The sequence below is a fragment of the Musa acuminata genome, chromosome BXJ1-2 (assembly GCF_036884655.1).
Source record: "Musa acuminata AAA Group cultivar baxijiao chromosome BXJ1-2, Cavendish_Baxijiao_AAA, whole genome shotgun sequence".
Classification (NCBI taxonomy): Eukaryota; Viridiplantae; Streptophyta; class Magnoliopsida; order Zingiberales; family Musaceae; genus Musa; species Musa acuminata.
In genome coordinates, this window is record NC_088328.1 from 23763385 (window position 1) to 23783037 (window position 19653).

The following is a 19653-nucleotide window of genomic DNA, read 5'->3' on the forward strand; positions in this document are numbered from 1 at the left end:
CTCAAAAAACCAGACAGATCGCGTGATCCAAGACAAAAAGACACGAGGAGAAAAGAAACATGCTGTTTGGCGTAAAAATGTAAAGAATGATCGATCGTGCATTCGCTGCAGCAATCCGGTGTTATCATCGCTCGGACTTGCGATCGGTGGACGACAAGCGGAGGACCCACTTGGTCAAGAATGGCTTTCTGGGGCGCTGATGGCCGGAGTCATGGTTACTGCCGCAATCGCCGGAGTCAACGAAGCTTTTAAGCCGCTGCATGGCGAGGGTTAGGGTGTCCTCGGACATGTTAGCGAAGCAGACGCGGAACCACCCCGGTTCGTCGCAGTGGCACGAAGAACCCGGCGAGATGTTTAGTCCCACCTGATACACTATCTTCTTCCACAGCTCCATCTCTCCTTTGAAGGTGTTGGACTTCAGCAGGTGTCTCATGTCCACCCAGCAGAACAAGGCCGCACTTCCTTTCAAGCACCCGATCCCGATCCTGCGCAGTCCTTCGACAAGCATGTCGTGCCGCTCTTTGAGTCTCTTCTGATTCTCGAGAAGGTACTTATCGGTGAATTCTTTGTCGGATAACAACGCCGCGAGGAGGTACTGGGTTTGAGAAGAGACCATCCCAAAGCTTGACATCTTAGTAGCAGCAGACACGACTGCTTCATTCTCCGAATAGATTGCACCGACACGAAAACCTGGGAGGCCGAGATCTTTAGAGAGGCTGCACACGATGTGAATCCGATGGGAGACGTTGTTCCTGTCCTTTGTGGCCTCTGCAATGCTGATGAACCCCGGCGAGTCGAAGTTGGTCCCTGAGTAGATCTCGTCACTGATGAGATGGATGTCCTTGGAGACGACAAAGTCGACAAGAATGTCGAGTTCGTGTCGGGTCAGCGTCGTCCCCAATGGGTTGGACGGGTTGGTCACCAGCACACCTTTCACTCTGAGGCTACGCTTCTGCGCATCTTGGTATGCAGCTTCCAGGGCCGGTTTGGTGATCCTGAAGCCGTTAGAGCTCGAACAATGGATGGGAACGATCTCCGCTCCGGTTCGCCATTTGAGGTCTCTGTCGAATCTGTCAGGCACACATGGGAAAGGTGAGTGTGTCACCATGGCAATTCAAGTACATGGAACCGATCGCGTGCATGGGTAGAGTAATTGGTCGACAAGGCTCTGTTGTGGATGTGTACGTACCCTGGGTAGTATGGAGTAGGCAGAAGGAATGCTTCTCCAGGTTCGGCAAGACAAAACATGAGAGTCTCATTGGCAGAAGTAGCACCAGCCGTGAGGACGAGCCTGTTGGGATCGAAAGCTACTTTGTTTCCTCTTACTTCTCCCATGTATTTAGCCAATGCCTGCAGATGTATGCATTGCGGACTGCAATTAGTAACCCAGCAGATTCTGTTGATATATGCGAGAATGGATGTGATCCTTCTGATATATCCCCGGTAAATTAGTTTAAGTTTATGGACTTACACGCTTGAAGGCTGGCAAGCCATGGTAGTCCTGGAACAAAGCGAGCTCCCGGAATAGTAGTGCTCCATCTTTCTTGAATGCAGCTGGGTCGGGATGGTTCTCAAGCCACGATTCGATGAGATCAAAGCAGAGCTGCAAGCATGAACGAGAGGCCTTAATATTAGTTACTGTCACAAGTGACTTGAGTGAGGAGAACTTGTCTGAGTGAGAGAACCAACCTGGTTCTCTGCGAGACCCATCTGAATGATCCCTGTCGGGTTAGTGATTGGATCATAGGGGTTCTTCTCGTACTCCTGCCACCCCAGGAAATAGGAGGAGTCCTGCCCATGGATGTTGCATGCAGCTTTTCTGGAGAGCAGCATCTGATTCATTCTGGTAGGCTGAGAAGAGATTGAGAGACGCTGTATGTACAAAAGAACGAGAGAGAGAGAGAGAGAGAGAGAGAGAGAGAGAGAGAAAGAGAGATTTTGGTGATGCTTGGAAGGTGGAGGAGTAGGCATTTATAGAATCCTCGAAGTAACACAATCACGGATTGTTTTTACAGACAGATAGAATGGTGCTGGATTTAGTTCAGATGAAGCAATTTAGAATACACCTGCCGACACAAAATCTACTGGGCCCCTGATGTTGGACAAGAGACCTGCTTAACCCTCTAGTTTATATTGATGAAGGGAAAAGAATACAAAACATACCAGAGAATACAGAATTATGCAGCTTCCGAGTCGCAGAATGGACGGATGTCATGTTTAGTTGATCTGGAACACTAAGACCCACCCGAGCTAACACCCATCTCTGCTTGCTCCGACACACCGGCCTCCTCTGTTACATCATCCGAATCCCTGCATGGCACGGTCAACCAGAGGCTTCCTCGACGGAGGTGGGTGTACGCTTAGCCTGGATAACCAATATTTATGTATATATAAATATAAATCATCGTGATCAGTAGACTGAGCTAATCAAGCTTTGACTCTTCCGAGCATAAGCCATCGACTGCTCTGTCCATGCAACTTCCTCTCGCCTTGGTTTAATTAGCTTCATTTCTCCACTTGCTTCCGATGAGTCCAAACGAACAGCCTTTGATTGGTTCCAAGTCCCTTTCTCTGTTAACTCAGACCCCCCCCCAATGTGACTCTTAACTCAGAGCCAGGAGGACTGCTGATTCTTCCTCCTGCATGCTGTTAATTATTACATTGTTTATGAGACAATTGACATTAATTATTACTCCCATTGCATCAGCCTAGCAAGTACGTAAAACTTGCACTGCCATGCAAGCACCAGCTCTGTTTGTATATTTCTATGGAGGGACTACAGAGAGGATGTCGTCTACGAGCTTTACCCAACGACTTGTAAGCAACCACACAGTCCTGCATCAGTGACCGGAGAGAATGAATCGAATTGCTCACTCACTCTATAAACGACAAAATTAGGGTCAGACGTGTGAGAACACCCGCATTATGAAGCCATAAACTGGTTTTAGACGCAACTATATGAAAACACCTCTAGCTTAAGTAGTAATGTGGATCATGGATTAATCTCATTTGATTCATATTTATATACATAAGAAAATTCGAATTATTGCTCGAGAGGTCGATGAGTGATCGGATGTTTGTTCCGCAACTAATTTGTATGAAGATCGAAATCGAAAATGATTTTCCAACATGATCCCTCTTGATGGTTAACAGTTTGGTGCACCCATGCGGTCCATAAACCACTTGGATCGAACCCGAGGCATCCATGGGTTGCTTTCTACTTAAAGGAAATAGAGCCCTTCTTTGTTGTCTATTGTTCTTATCGCTACATATATTCAACTTCAACGACAACATACATCAAACGTGACGGGTGTGGATACGGAACAATGATCCACGCGTTCAATGAGATCGTGGAGTCCAACGATGGTTGGGACGTTGTTTTCTCCTGCCAAGATCATGAGTTAGGATTTGTCTTCCCCGGATGGACATCGTCGGCCAAGCAGGCACTTCCACCTGTTTGACATCAACAGCATTTGATGTTGTAGCCTCTTCGTTCGACATGAACAGCATTTGATGCTCTCCTTCTACGGGATGAGAAATGAGAATGACTTGAAGTTGGAGGAATGGCAAGTGTTCCATTGCGAGTTCCCCCACAGCAACTGCACAGCACAACGAAGGATCGGATGAGATCGAATGGCAAGATGGGCTTCCAGTATCCATATGGGCTGCCCTCACTCACATACGTGACTCTGTCCCTTCTCGCTCTTCCTCTTTGCTTCCGAAGATTTCTCACCCCCTAATGTTCGGCTACTCTGCCATTTTCCTTCTCTGTTGTAAAGCTTCTTCAAACCCTCGATGAGCTCTGCAATGCATCGAATTGAGGCATCGGAAAGAAAGTTTGCTATCGAGAAGGGTATCGAACGGAAGGAAGGAAGCTTACTGGGATTGGGAATCGAACTCATAGCCAAAAATGTCTAAAAAGATCCAAATCGAATCCAACCGGTCAGAACACGGCAAGCCCAACACCATTGGCTTCTCTTTTGTGTAGCTGACCAGCGCACTCAACCCCACTGAGAAAAGGAACTCTACCTCAGCATCACCTGCTACACTCCTACTACCATTTGCAGGACAAGGAGGTCTGAAGCCAAGAGAGTGGAAGGATGACAAGTTGGAAGCCACACCCGAAAGGCAAATCAACCATCAAGCTTCCTTGTCCCCTCAACCCAAACCTTTTGGAATTGGCTCCTCAATTTAGCCACTCCATAATGCCCAGGTATGATACTAGCTAGCTGCGACCGATCTTGATCTACGAGTGGAGAATCCTCCACCAAAGTGGACTCCTAACTAGGCCTTTGATCTGCACAAAAGCTGCAGCTAAAGAAGGTTTCTGTGAGCAGTGGCCTCACGAACTCCTTTCATTGCAAACTTAAGCTGCATAATTGATCCTTGGACTCCTGTATATCGAGGGGGGACAATAATAGTTTTATACCTGAGCAAGCAATAGCAACTTACAAGCAATTATAAGCCTCAGCCACATTCATCTTCATGTGAGCAGTACATTTGATCCAAACTCTGTGTGCGAGTCCAAAGAAGGATCCCGTGAGGTGTTCATTAGTTCCTTCCGACAAGAAGCAAGATCACAGTTCATGACACCCCTTCTCCCGAGATGATTTGAATCCATTATCTTCCACCCTCCAAACAGAAGAAAAGAGGCTCACTAGACCCTGCCTCTTCATCTTGCTAATCCCATTTCACAGTAGGTCAGGATTTATAGCTGAACTTGTCCAAGACAAGCCATAGACACTCAATGTAAATTAAACATAAAAGATCTGCTTCATTAGGTTGCTCTAAACTGGGTTTTACAGAGTCTACAGGGGACATACAGTTTGATATTGCCACTTGAGCTGCTTAGACTTGCCATCCTTAGTGACTGTATCCTTACTCCACAAACAAGAAAGAGAAGCATAAAAAACAAAAGCAGGTAGGGTTTCCAAGATATAATTATGTCATTAGGCCAAGACAGGATAGCTGCATAGGTTAGGCCTGGAAGACACAATCTCAGGCTTTGGTTTAAACTAGTCAGAATGCCCCATAAATCAACTCAGAATCACGTTCTCTGCAGCTTCCTATCGTAAGATTAAAGATTAAACAGAGCAGAGCATAAGGTCTCCTTGTACGAATGTCCTCCCCATCCATCACATAAAGCTCTGTATTGAACAGAACAGAGCTACTCAATTAGTTTCTTTGTCAAGTTTTGGTATACATTCTCGTTGTCAAGCTTCAAAGAACTTCTTCTCACAGAGAAAACAAAAGAAGAAAAGGCAGACAGATGGCTAAGTAAAACCAAAAGGCAAGAGAAAAGAAAAGAAAAAGAACAAAAAGGAGCGAACTTTACTCTTGGAAGAATGAGAAGGGGAGTCCAAGATGGGATTTTTGATGCCGGATTCATGGCGGGACAGATCCGAAGAAGCGAACCAGTCAGTAGTCGGGCATGAGGTGGGAGACCTTGCCCTCGTCGTTGGTCATCATGGCCGCCTGCTCTGTGACCCGAAGCCAGATGCAAACCGCGGTGAAACTGAGCACCAGGCTAAGAAGACCACTACCGAGCCCAATTCCGACAATGGCGAGCACCGATAGTCCCTTCCCTCTCATGGGCGGCAGGGGATACCCGTAGAGGTCCCTGTTGCCGATAAAGGAGCTGGCGTTGAACCGCGGCAGCCCCGCCGCCAAGCCCGACCGGTTGGCGAGCAGCACAGGGATGGGGCCCTCGAGGCGGTTGTAGGAGACGTCGAAGGTGGAGAGGCGGACGAGGAGGCCGAGCTGGTCAGGGATGGGGCCGGAGAGAAGGTTGGCGTGGAGGTCGATGACGTTGAGATAGGCGCAAAGGGCGAGCTGCGGGGGTATGGGGCCGGTGAGGCGGTTGGAGGAGAGGTTGAGGACAGCGAGGTTGAGGAGGGCGGAGAGCTCCGACGGGACGGGGCCGGAGAGCTGGTTGGAAGAGAGGTCGAGGGACTGAAGGTTGGTGCAGTTGGAGACGTAAGGGGAGATGGCACCGCCGAGGGCGAGGCCGGCGAGCGAGAGCTTGTAGATGCGCCCGTTGTTGCAGGTGACGCCCTGGAGGTAGGAGGTGAATCCATTGCAGGGGGCAGCGAAGTTGGCGCGGGTCCAGTTCCGGAGGCTGCTGTTGGGGTCCGTCAGCGATCGCCGGAGGTTGGAGAGGCACGCCTGGTCGTCAGACTTCGCCAAGGTCGGCGGCGGCAGAAGGAGCTCGACAAGAAGGAGAAGCCCCACGCACAAGAGCGGCGGCCGCGGCGGCTCCATTAGAGTCGAGGAAGAACAGGTGATGGATCGGGAGGAGGACGAAAATGGACCCCTTTGGATGCTGCTACTTCTGCTGCAGCTACTCGTTCTCTCGTTCGGGGGAAGGTGGCATCTTTGCTTAAGGTATCATCGTCACCCAAAATGGGCCGCATCTACAATTGAATCGTGGCCCATATGCAACTCGCATATTATGTTGGATTCGATCAAATTTATTGTCACGGATCGAGGCCTCAGGTTGGGCACGAGCCAAAACTTCCTACAGCCATCAGCCATCCCCTTCGCCGGCACCACCACTTCCCATGGAAGACTCATGTTGCTGTTGCTCGCAACTGTTGATTCTCATCCCGCAAACATCTTTTTCGCCTCCCTCCCTCTCCTTTTTCCATTTCCTGATGGTATAAACAATTCTTGAACTTTGGACGCATGATGTGTTGAGTTATGGACTTTGTCCTGCTCGGAAAGGCATCCGTCCATCACTCGTCTTGTATCTCTCGAGAGGACATCTGACTTCGGGTGTGTGTCGCTCGTTGGAGGTATATGGAAGTGGGAAGCGTCCCAGTTGCAGGCAGGTCGACATCAAAAGACCCTATGCGGCACAGCACCGCCCCACTATAACGAGAAGGACCCCTCAAATGGCACATTGTTCTGCGGCTGCTCTCCGCTCGCGTCGCACTCACCCCTACTGCCACTTTTGGTGCTTGCATACGTAAAAGGACCGGGGCTCGGGCTGACTCGGGAGGCTGGCCATGAAAACCACCACCTCCACCGCAACAGTAGAAAAGGACTGGTGGCCGCCTTGTCGTGGGAGCTTCGAGACAAGAGGCTGCTTTAGCTGGATTAGACACTGGTAATGTGATTTTCGTGCTGTACAGTGACTACCTTCTTTTCACTCCCAACAAAGAGCTTCTCCTCTCTCCCATGGCAGCCAAGGGAAACAGTGTTTTATTAAAGGCTGTTGTTTTATTAGTTCCATGTCGAATAGCTTCTCTTCTATATCGAAAGCGAGAAAAGAATCCAGGACACCAGAAAATTTAGTCCCACATCGGTTGTTCTGCCAGCCTCCGGTGCAGTACACACTATAAAACAAGTTTCCATGACACATCACAGATCATACCTTTCTCGGCCTTTTGGCTAAGATCAAGTGTAGTATCTGTTCTTATCAGTTTAATATCTGATACGTGGGTCATCGACCCACCATGATATTAAATTAATTTCTTTTGGGGGTGGGTCCACTACAGTGGCTTGCCACTGGGGCCCTCACGCGTCGCCCGTGTGTTGCACTATTGCACGGGCCTGTCGCACCCCGACCAAGTCTAACTGCATAAGCTTTCTGTGCGAATGGGCTTATGTGAAGCGTAACAGAGGCCCAAAGTTAGGCCCATGAACGTATGTTTCGACTGTCACTTGTTCTTAAGACCAAACTTCGGGCCGCCGAGAGATGACCTTCAAAGTGCCCCCACGAAAGCCCAACTCCACCGCTGAAAGCCCAACTGCAGTGTGTTCGATCGACGAACCATTCTGTGACTTCTAGCAATTTGGGCGGCTGAGCTTCTGTGCTACTTTGAGTTCTGTGGTGTGGTGTGGTGGTGGTCTACCGTCCTGTTCGATTCTCCGTTTCTCAAAGACGATCACAAATCATTCTTGGATTCAATCACAGTTGCTGCTTTGCGAAACCAAAATAAACAACCACGAGAATCTTGGCTACAGATCTTTCGAGGCGCAGCTACTTGTCCTTTTCGATCCAAGGATGCGTCCTTTTCTCACTTGTTTATACTCTCTTGTTCTTTTGCAGCCGAATCATGAAGGCGGATGCAACGAAAATAAAAGTAATCGTGCCACCAAAATCTTCTCACTATTTACTGAAAGCTGGTGGATTTCTATCATGGAAGACAAGAAGTGAAGATGATATGGATCAGCATGGGTCGATGAAGGTTGGATCCCCCACCTGTTCCTCAGATTGCTGGGAGCTCATCTCGACTCTGGACTGGCATTTGTTGGTACCCAATAAAACCCTTCCCTGGCCACCATGACTTATTGCTTGTTGGGGGAACAGCCACAGGTGGTCACACTGGCCCATGCCCTGAAAAGAGTCTGCACTGTCAATTCGCCATGGGGCCGAAGCAGTCCACTGAGCTCCCACCTTGTGACTGCCTACTGTGTCGTAAGGCACATCATTGCGTCCACTCTCCGGATTCAAACTCCATTCCTTCACCATCACCATGATCTTCTTTTTCTTTTTGTTGATCTCTACTCCGTCGTGATCGTTCAAAACTATCGTTCTGTTGATTTGGTGCTGCACCAAATAATCAATCATTCATGCCATGCGGTTCCCACCGTGAGCTCTGGGCGTGTCAGATGACTCAAGACTCGTGAGAAACCCACAGAGGCAGAGCCATCCAACACAAGCAATGGTCTGCAGCACTGGAAGTCCACCAGCTGCTGCGAGTTGCGAATGACCGATCGATCCTACCAGGGTACTCTGTGCATGTCAAGCCAGCCCACGCCTCTCCATCTCCGGTCTTGTCCTCCTTCCTTTAAGTGGCACGCCCTGGAAGAAACGTCTCCTCCTTGTCCACGGAGCCCTGAAGCAGTGTTTGAGTTGTATGTCATGGGAAAGTTACTGCCGGTGAATCTTTAGCAGTCTGCAGCGGTCCATGGCCATCAAAACCTCAAGCAATAGGGGCACCTGCGGTAAGACCTAAACCTTGGCTTCGGTCACTTCCATTATCACCTCCGGGGGAGTGGATGGGGGGAGAAATAAATACGAGTGTTGGCGTTCAACGAGATACAGTCAAAGCTTTAAAGCTCCATCAGCATCAAACGATATGGCAATGGATAAGATTCTTCGACACAACCAACACTTGATAATACCTGCCAGCTGAAAGCTGCAGCTTGGGAACAAGAACAGATATGAAAGATCGACTATGTGAAACAAAAATTTTGGTATGAATTCTCGCAGTCTTAACGATAACAGGAAGAAGATTTACAAGCTCTTGCAGACACACAATCTGGAATATAATCACATGGGAATGACCAAAATCCTCGATCGACAAGCTTATTGAGGACTACAACCTCTACCTCACCGAGCAGTGGATCGATCCAAATCCCACACCAGCTTCGCTCTCCACCACCGATCATCCACATTTAGATGCTCCTTCGTGTATGAAGAATGAGAACTGTAAGTGTACATACTATACACACAAGACAAGAGCTCATATCCCTCCAAACTTCCTGTACACCCACCCACCCTGTTGGCTGCCATGATCATCTTACCTCATTCTGATATTGCAATGTAGCTAATTCCAATCATGCATCATCCGACCAGTGGCCTCGCTCACTCCCGATTGGAACGACTAGTACGGTGATCGCCTTCTTCCGTCATTGAATCGTCCTCGTTAGCTTGCACTTCGAAATGAACAGAGTCGTCGTGTAATTGAGACTGCAGAGCTTCAATAGCTCGGCCGCCCGTTGCTTTAGCTCTGGATTGTAACCGCTCTGAATGACGAGCAGTAACTTTGCAGCCAACCCAGCCTCTACTGCAAGAGGAGCACATTCGTCGGGTGCGAGCTTACAGACTGCCCACAGTATAGATAATGCATATTGAGTACAGGCTTCGGACACCCTCATCAGAAGTCTCACTGCATTGGGAATGGTTTGGGCGCAATCCTTCAATGCCGAACAGCCTCCGGCTATGGTGGAGAGATCATCCAAGATGTGCAAAGCCAGTTCCAAGCACTCGGCAGTCAGATTCGGCAACAGCTCGACGAGCTGCGGGACTGCTCCAATGCTCACGATTAAGCTTCGGACTTGCTCATGAAAGCAGATAGCCTTGAGCAAGCTAAGCCCTGCCACAATGCCGTTTGGGTGTCTCTTATCCTTCACCAATCTCAGCAGCGCCACCAAAAGACTCAATCTTGTCACGACCTCGGAGCGGAAACTCTTCTCCTCCATCAGCATTTCGATGAATCTGGTGCAGTTGATCTTGGTATCGATCGTTCCTTCGTTCAGCATGTCAACCATGAGCGAGATCTTTGCGGGCTGCATCAAATTAGCCTTTGCGTCCGAATCCAAGCTAAGATTGACAAGAATGGCGATCACCTCGGAGCCAACGGCGTGGGAGGTGAATGGACCAAGCAGAGAAGAAAGAAGCGCGACGCCGCCGGAGTCGGCCACGGTCTTCTTAACGGCCGGGTGGGCGGCGAGTATCTTCTGGAGATCTTTGAGAGCCTGCACTCTGGCTTGCCCCTTGACCTTCCTCAGGGTTTTGACGAGCTCGGCGGTGCGGCCCTGGACGTCCTCGGATCTCTTCTTCAGGCGGAGGTATCGCTGCGAGAACCAAGCGTGGATCAGCTGGTGGAGGGTTTGGTTGGGGGTGACGGCGTCGTCCCAGAGCTCCTGCATGGTGGTGGGGCAGGTGAGGTGCCCCAGGGAGAACCACTTGAGGATGTGGACGCGCTCGTAGGTCTGGCCGGTGCAGAGCGTGACGGGATCCACCATTGGCTCGAGCGAAATGGGACAGATGAACACCGAGGGCACATCCTCCTCCGCCGCCGAGTCGAGCTCCTCGATCATCTTCTTGAGGTCGAGCTTCTCGGCAGAAGCCCCAAAACTCCCGTCTTTACCTGCCGGGAGGCCTCCGCCGCTCTCGCCGCCGCCCAAGATCCCATCTTTGACGGCGGTCTCCAGATCTATGACCTGCCCACCGCCCTCCAGCCTCCACGAAGCCTGCTGCTGGTATTGCGGCATCGTTCGGGGCCTCAAGAACTCAGCTTTAGATTCCAAGATTCGACTTTTAAGCCAAAACAAGAGAAGAAACGGGGGAGGAGAAGATTAGCAGCAGGAGGGAGAGGAGCAAATAGGACCGGTGTCGAGAGTGCCCTTTTGCTCTGCTGGAGGCGTCGCTGCGGACTGCGCTCCGGAGGAGGCTTGGGTGGCGCCGGTCAAAAGAAACAACTCGTCATCATAACCACCATTATGGACTTATGATCGATCTCCGCCCCTGTTCTGGAACCCCAAAGCCCCCTTCTCTCCCTCCGTCGCTAAAGCTCTCTCACACACGCAGAGACCCACACAGAGGGTAGAAAAAGGCGAAATCATACGCGAGCAAAGGCCCGGATCGGGAGGTAAAAAGGGGAGAGCAAAATAAGAGCGAGGGGACGGAGATCTAACCCAAATTTAACCTTCCCACAAAAGAAGAGGAACTCAAAAATCAGAGAAAGACAACAACTTGGCAACTTTTGAGTCCAAAAGATAACGTTAGAAGACTGATGAGGGAGATAAGGAGGAGTCTCAGAGGGGGGAGTGTAAGATCTATCTCAGCCTGGCAAGCCACGAGGACACGCAGAGACAGTCACTGGGAGAGAGAGATGCGATTAAAGGCGAATAAAAAAAAGATTTTGAAAAGAGGAAGAATAAAAAAATAATTAAAGGGGCCTCGAGAGAAATAAAAGTTGGGCACGGGGAAGTCGGAAGGGGAGGGAGGGAGGGCCGAGTATGACCGGGTGAAGCCGGTGGTCGTGGCGTCTCGGCCTGCGCACCGCACGTGCATTCCGGCCTTCTTGTCGCCGTCGTCTCCCCCATCACTTTCTGTTCCAGTGAAACCACGGACGTTTCCCTAATGACATTTTTGCCCTCATGAGATATCTCTTTTTTCTTTTACCCAGAAACATCGTCATGTAAAACAAAGCCTCTCAGATTAGCCAAATATCAAGTGATATATTAATTATAAAAAAATAGATTTCTTAAAACAATCTCCTTTTTTTTCTGGTATATTTTTTTTTCTAAGAGATAAGATTATCCACTCTTCACTCTATTTATTGTCATTTTTATTATTTATCCATTTATTATTTATCCATTGCCTCTATAATCACCCTCAATTATGTCTTCATCATCTTTTTTTTGTCTGTTATTATTATACATCATCTCTACAATAGGTTATAGTGTTATTATAATTTTCCTTCTCGTCTCTACCTTGACATAATTCTATAAATATGAATCATACGAGAGAGGAAGGAGAAAAAATCCTAATATGATAATCTCCTTCAAGATTTTACGAGATGATGACGATAATATCAAGATTAAAGATAATTTTACCTTTTAAAAAACTAAAAGATCCTATATGAAAATAAAAATAAAATAAGATACTGTGTCGGAAGAGGTAACAACTTAAGGCTGCGGAGAGGGGATTTCAAAAAAAAAAAAAAATTATATAGGAAATAAACAGAATGGTAAAAAAAAGTGGCTTTTTGGGAAAAATAGAAGGAAAGAAAAAGAAGACGCCGAGTGCAAAACGCATGTTCGAGACCTTGACCTATTTTACGTCAATTGTGACAGTAATTCCTCTCTAGGGCGTAAAAGGTAACGAAAAAATGGTGTGACTTAACGTGGGATTGCAGTCCTCCGGATGAGTCTTGGGTGGACTTCTTTTTCGCCTACCAGGAAGAGGGACTCTCCCACGTAGCGTTCGACAGTAGATGAGCAGTGTACCCATAGAAAGAATCGAAAGAAGGTAAAACCTACAAAACTCAAAAGCATCAACTTCTCCAACTTGTAATCAAGACTGCAATTACACGCTATTCATCGGCTTAAAGTGCCTGTCGTGGCATGAAAAGAAGAGGAAGCGAGAGTATCTATCTACCTACTGTGACATGGAGGCTGGCGACCTAACATGGGTCCCGTGGCTCGAGCCACTGATGCATCGACACATGCCGCCCCAAGAACTGTGCACAACCTTGCGTATGTCATGGTGGACCGGAATTCACAAGAGCTGGAATTCCTCTTCTTCGTTAACTCCCTCCGAGATCACAAGCGTAAAGCATCGGATGGAGATCACTTGCAATACGACATCGGTTTCGGTCTGATGTAAGTTACTCACGAGGTAACATGCTGTGTGTCCTCGAATATTTTCATGTTCGGAAACATCACATCTTATCATCCATCGTTTCTTATTGTTTCCAGATCAGTATTCTCTTCCATATGCTCCCACACAGCATGACCCGTTGATGGCTTTGCCATTCGACATGAGGTTTAAGCATGCAGTTTGTGGATGCAAGATGATGCCCACTAACTTAGGAGCAGGCCACATCTCAGTTTGACCAACATCGTCTAAGACTGATGGTGCCTTGGGACTGCCCCACATTAATGCAACTCATCTCCCCCGATGACCGAGGCAGCATAATCAATTTGTTCTTGCAGATTCAGGATCCCATTTCAATTTCATCTGCTGTAAATGGTGACTGGAACTGTCTACACTCACAATGGAAGTAAGAAATCCTCATACTATAAGTAAATAATTGTTATAATAATTAGTCAAAAAATAATTGAGGATGGAAAACAGTGATGGAAGAAGAAAAAGCACCTACCACTTGGGTGACTGAATGGTAGAGTGGTGTAAGCACTGATTTCCACTCATAAAGAGGGGACCAAATGCAGTGGCCACCTCTTGCCGGGCTCTTGAGACAACAGGCACATGAAGGACTCCACACTCACGAGAGCTCTCTCTTGCTCTCCAATCTATTATTCCACCATCCAAAAGTAATCCTTCCCTTCTTTATTTGCACGCATCTTTGATCTCTCGATTCATGTAATGTAAATCCGTAATCTCTTCGATCGAGCGTGGGTTGTGACGTCGTCGTGACTAGAAGACAAGCGGTTTACAACACACGCAGACTGTGGGAACGGCAGAAGGAAGCAATAATGCAAGGGTCGCAGTGTCGCACGAGTTTTGCAGTACTTTTGCGGTGGCTGACCGGTCAAAGGCGGAGGAGCAGAGGCAGAGCATTATTTGCTGGTGTTGCCAACAAACTCCCTTGACCATGACCTCAGGCTTTGTAGCATGCAGCGGTAGGGCCCGATGAGAAAAAGAAAGCGAGGAGGAGATCCCACGAGGGGCCCTGTGTCTCCCACGGGATGATGGCCCCACAGCTAGAGAGAGAGAGAGAGAGAGAGAGAGAGCAGGGATTAGTAGTGCTACGTGCATGATCTTAATTTGATCCGAACCGTGGTGCATGAGATGCCACCGTTGCCCGAGCTCGATGCAAATGGGACCCACGATGAACAAGTGCAGGAGGGACCCACAGGCCCTGGTCGCATCTCCAAAAGCGGCATACGTATGACGTAAAGCTGGAAGGATGTGTCGAAACAGTGGCCGTAATTTTGGTATCTAGGAATCGTAGAAGAGAAGGTTCCCTGCTACTCTTCGTGACATCATTGCTTGATTAGAGAGACTTCTTAGTTGGTGCTCCCCTACGCGAACATTTCGGATGGTGAAGTTGATCTTTACGGAATCTAGTTTTTCGTTTACACTATTGGTCTCGCGTGTTAGGGGTTGGAAGTCGATCTAAGTCTTGTCACAAGTTTGAAATTGGGAGATGAGATAGTTCCCACAAAGACAACGTCAACCAGTAATTGTTTCAGTTGAGTTTGGAGTTAATTCATGGAGTAATCGAGTAGAAATATTATTGATCTTTATTTAATTATGAAAGTATCTATTGAATCGTCAAACATTATGATTATCATGTCAAGATGATACTTAGTTGGGATCGATGCATGTGTGATGTCAATTCAATGTGTGATGAGATGATGTGATGTTGGAACATTCATATGTTAGACCCAATATCGAGGCTATAAAATAATATTTGATATCATTATATTATATACATTGAGTTACTTTATTTTATTATTGATTATTTTTCAAAAAGTTGATGGGCCAATATTGAAGATTCCAAACTTCATCCATTTGCATAAAAGTTCTCGATATTATAGTCGTACTACAATATCGAGAACTTTTATACTCGACGTTGTATATGTACAGTAAACGCAAAGCATCACCATACAACTTGGAAATTATTCTGTCGCCGAGAAGCCCATTTAGGGATTCTACACTAATGTTTTAGGGATGCCGTAGAAATCTTTTCTTGTGTGTCATACTGATGTCTACGATTGCCATGCACGACGATCCTACATAGAAATTATGTTCACGTAAGATTGTTTAGGTACAAGCTTGGCGTAAAGGGTACGTGACGTAGGGAAGCATGCAAACGCTACGTCCACTCGCATGTTTCGTTCGTCAAGCTGCTGCCGTTCAACCAAAGCAAGGCGTGGTTGATGGCGGTCAAGCCCATGTTTGGTGGCCACCGAAGTGGCTGTCACTGCAGGCTCCACCATCATCGACCTTGCGTGAGTCTACAGTCCAGAAAAAGGGTGGCCATCCACCAGTGGAGGTGGCAAAAGTCATGGAGTGCTCTTTGCACCAATTCTTTTAGCCATTCATATTTATCCCAATCCCAATCCCAATCCCAATCCCTTTTGGTCTATTAGTCGATTGGGTCTGTGCAGTTCAAAAATAGGCAAGACGAATCCCACCAGGTACTTCACTCATGTAGGGTTGATAGTATACAAGACAAGTACAGCGAAGTCGAATCTGGGAGAAGTTTGAATATACACGAACATATTCGCGATTAACATATCTATTATTTCTGATCCTGAATCATCTGCCCTAAGTGTATCTTGATGCACAGATCTACACGTCCATGGGCTGGGCTGCAGGCTGCTTGGGTCGTCATCGTACTTCTCGGGTCGTGCCAAGTTGGGAGCTAAAACATATCCATCCTTTCTTTGTTGATTCCTAACGCCGCCGTTCCTTTGTTTCGGCTTCTCGATTATGATTATTAAGTCTAATCATGTGTTATTGTGTTGACTTTTGAGTTGTTGATGAAATTAATAGAGAGGAGATGTGAACCACAAAAGCTACTACACTTCCTGCACATGATTAGAACTGAGGCCACAGTCTCCATCCCTTTCTTGCATGTTTTCACATTAGGGAGCGTCTTCTTCCTGCACGCGATTAGAACTGAGGTCACCGTTTCCGTCCCTTCCTACATGTTTTCACATTAGGGAGTCTTCAAATGCTGGGGATCCAGCCAACCAGGTCAAAGGCATGTGGTCAACGCCCATTGTCGCTCAAACGACGTCTTAATTCGAACAGAACTTTGAATTGAACTATTCTTGGTTGTGTTTCCACATTACGAGGAGATGGAGAACCTATTGACGAAGACCAAGAAAACAGTAACTTCAATAAAATATCAATGGTCAACCGTGTGAAAGACCGGTAATCTCTCCTCCCAAATTATGTCCTCCATGACAAATTCATCGATACTTTCTTATCTGATCATTGGCTCTAACGTCGCTGTTCCATCTCCCATCCAAATCTGCAGCTACGAAGACCACAGCTTTTACACTTCACGTTATTCCATTGGCTTGGATGCATTCTTCAACTTTGGAGATAATTATCATTAGAGTCGAAAATGATCGGTCAACCCTTGCAAATATTCCCATTGGATACAAAGTCGCCGAGGAGTACCGTAACTGAGCTGGTAGATTTGGTTGAAGTCAAACGTTTCCTACAAGTCGAATATTGCCTCCCTAGAATTAGTCTATCTACTGCAGTGAGCCTTCCTCGATCCCCCCAACCCCAAGAAGCTACTACTCTATATAAATAACTCCAACTCCAATCTCTTCTACGGCACAGAATCCAATCTTCTGTTTGTTCTTTTCTCATTCTCGCAGTATAATTTAGAGATACCAAGTGGTCGCACCATGAGCAAGGGAAACGGCAGCGAGAGCAAGCTGAGCCAGTACATCAAGGCCCCATACCGAGCGCTGCGGCATGCCCGGGACTTGTACGAGAGTAGCATGGCCGGGATCGCAGGCAAGTCGCAGCGTGGCCCCATCATCGCGCTGCCTCGCTCCCGTGGATTCGGGCAGTTCTCACGGACGAGCAGCAGCGAGGAAGAGATCAACGAGCTCATCCGCGCCGCTTGCAAGAGCAAGATGCGGGCCATCCCGGTGAAGGAGGACGGGACGCTGGTGCCGAGGAGCCACAGCGTGGCGACGATGAGGATAGACGAGGACAAGCCGTGTGACTTCGAGGACGACCTCAAGGGGGTCCTGGGCCCAAGGAGCCGTAGCTACGATGTTGCCACCAAGAGGAAGGTGGGCTTCTCATAACCTTCAGGTTAGCTTGTGCAGTGATCAACAAGAACTGTAAACATCCGAGCTTATATAATTTACTGCTTCCGAGGGAGGAAATAAGCAATTCTTTTGAGTCGTCGACATTCTTTGGAGATTAAAACTTATTATGAGAGAAATCTAATAATGAATGTAGAAGAAGATATTCTTCGCATCTTCTGTGAAGCTTCGTTGTATTCATGTCTTGTAATAATATATGTATACATGTCTTGTGATAATCTCATGAACGCTCATTTATCGACAAGGAATGCTTGTTTAATAGACCACAGTGTTCATTTCTTTGTGCCATGAATGATGACACGAGAATTTGGCGTGCTTGTTTTCATCTACGAAAATGAAAGCAAGAAGTGGAGGTGCGTCCGACGAGCCATAGGTCGATCCGATCATTGGTCTTGAAAGACCATGGAATTAGAGGAAGCCTCCTTTCTCGTGAGGAACAACGCGCTCGATTGAACTCACAACTCTCTAGCAGGGAATGCAGTAACATTCCCTTTTTTTCCCTTTAAAAATGGTAAATTTCATGACTTAATAAAAGGAAGTCCAATTGTCCATATAGACCTATAAATTTGAATATTACCAATTTCTCTCTCTCTCTCTCTCTCTCTCTACGATTATCCTCTGTCTATTATGAGGGATTTGGTGGACTACAAATATAAGAATATGGACGACTGATACACGCAACTAAGTAGGAGCGCAATTACTCAAATGCCTATTAAGCTAATACAAAAGAACGAAACAATATATGAGAAGTCCGTGAGTGATGAGGACAGTTTTTGCCTCTTGAATATGCCAGAAATCGAATGCCAGAAAATTGAGTAATAAGATTAACATATATTAAATTTGATATTAATCCAATTCAAAATTTTAGATTTTTGGATTGTAGATCAAGTCTAGTATATATATTAATTATTAGTGATATGAGATTCGGCATTGACCTTCATTAACTATCATCTCACATGAATCACAAAAATAAAATCATATTCGACTCTCCGTCAAGCCTTGATCTCATTATTGGTCCAGAATGAAATCTTGACTTCCAGTTTGATTTGCAATTGGGGCTAAGAAAAATGTAACTTATGCTTAAGATGTCAACAGCTGCCATTATCCCCTGACACCAGCATGCGAGTCGGTCAGGACCGGCTTTATTCCACCGACTGACACCAGCATGATGTCATTAAAAAATCTTTATTTTGAAATTATTACAATAAAAAAAATATATAAAATAATGAAATAAAAATAAAAATAAATTGAATCGGTCGATTTGGTCTGGTTTTAATTAAGACCATGCTACGTATTATATTTCCTTTTAGTTCTTTTGAGCCGTTAAATGTGTGCCAAACTTAGTGATTAATTGGATCAGCAATAACGAGTAAAGGTCAAAGTGTTAATTGGATTAGCCGTAACGAGTAAAGGTCAAAGTCAAGTACACATGGCCGATGGAATTCATGATTGGATTGGGACACGTAGAGCGGTAGAGGCAAGAAAGCATCACAGCAGACTCGAGAACGAGACAACTCAATTGTCCCATTAGAGGCGAGTCTAGTTGAAAGAAACAACGAACGATCGGAGCAGCAAATCCATGACCTGGTAGCATTCTTCTTGCTTCGAAATCAAATCATAAATTTAACATGAACAGCCAAATAGGACCGAACACTTGTGATCGAGAAGCATAGGAAGTCGCCAAGTTCGTACAAGTAAATGGTTGATTTGATTGATATGAGAGCACGGCATATAAATGCTGGACATGTAAATGGTTGCATCACTACAAGGGAACGTCTCTTACAAGCTCTCCATTGACTGGTTCTTCCAGCTTAGAATTGGTCCAATGTTTTCTGGCTTCCCCATACCTCAGGAAATCGAGCGAAGAACTCTATTTAAGCGACTTCAAGTCGGCACGACTCTCTTCGCATCCAATGTTGGTGTAGCACTATGACCAAGGGAAGCAGAAAAGGGAACAAGCTGCTGCGGTACATCAAGGCCCCTTATCGGGCACTGCTACGTGCCCGGGACTTGTACGTGAATAGCATGGCCGGATGCGCCGGCAGGGCCCAACGCGGGCCGACGATCATCGCGATGCCGCGCGCCCAGAGCCGCAGCTTCCACCGCCCGCAAATGAGCAGCGGCGAGGACGACATCAACGAGCTCATCCGCGCTGCGTCGAGGATCAGGCAGCGGTCCGTCGAGGGAGCGGCGGTGCCGAGGAGTCACAGCGTGGCGGCGATGACGATTGACGAGGACAAGCCATGCAACTTTGAGGGCCACGTCAAGGTGGCCTTGGGCCCGAGGAGCCGGAGCTGCGACGTCGTCTCCAAGAGGAGGGCGGGGTTTACAACAAGCGCCGTAAGCAGCATCCAAAGCTTCTAA

General features: G+C 47.3%; 4 protein-coding genes and 1 non-coding gene across 5 annotated transcripts; 2 read left to right on the forward strand and 3 right to left on the reverse strand.

The window, feature by feature from the left end:
- Positions 1–1916, reverse strand: LOC135612743 (1-aminocyclopropane-1-carboxylate synthase 3-like). Its single transcript, XM_065109371.1, has 4 exons — positions 1690–1916; positions 1472–1603; positions 1190–1350; positions 1–1070 (listed from the first exon to the last, which is right to left on the reverse strand). The coding sequence occupies exons 1-4, from the start codon at positions 1840–1842 to the stop codon at positions 125–127; spliced, it is 1392 nt and encodes a 463-aa protein (XP_064965443.1). The 5' UTR covers positions 1843–1916; the 3' UTR covers positions 1–124.
- Positions 1917–4754: 2838 nt separating this feature from the next.
- On the reverse strand, positions 4755–6506 carry LOC103976008 (receptor-like protein 44). The gene has a single exon (XM_009391174.3). It carries the CDS (start codon positions 6259–6261, stop codon positions 5419–5421), a length of 843 nt encoding a protein of 280 aa, XP_009389449.2. The 5' UTR covers positions 6262–6506; the 3' UTR covers positions 4755–5418.
- Positions 6507–7371: 865 nt separating this feature from the next.
- LOC135613846 (U2 spliceosomal RNA) lies at positions 7372–7568 on the forward strand. Its single transcript, XR_010487388.1, has one exon. It is a non-coding gene; the product is annotated as a U2 spliceosomal RNA (small nuclear RNA).
- A 1620-nt stretch (positions 7569–9188) lies between these two features.
- LOC103976007 (U-box domain-containing protein 30) lies at positions 9189–11691 on the reverse strand. The gene has a single exon (XM_009391173.3). It carries the CDS (start codon positions 11005–11007, stop codon positions 9640–9642), a length of 1368 nt encoding a protein of 455 aa, XP_009389448.1. The 5' UTR covers positions 11008–11691; the 3' UTR covers positions 9189–9639.
- Positions 11692–19218: 7527 nt separating this feature from the next.
- On the forward strand, positions 19219–19653 carry LOC103976378 (uncharacterized). Its single transcript, XM_009391572.2, has one exon. It carries the CDS (start codon positions 19219–19221, stop codon positions 19651–19653), a length of 435 nt encoding a protein of 144 aa, XP_009389847.1.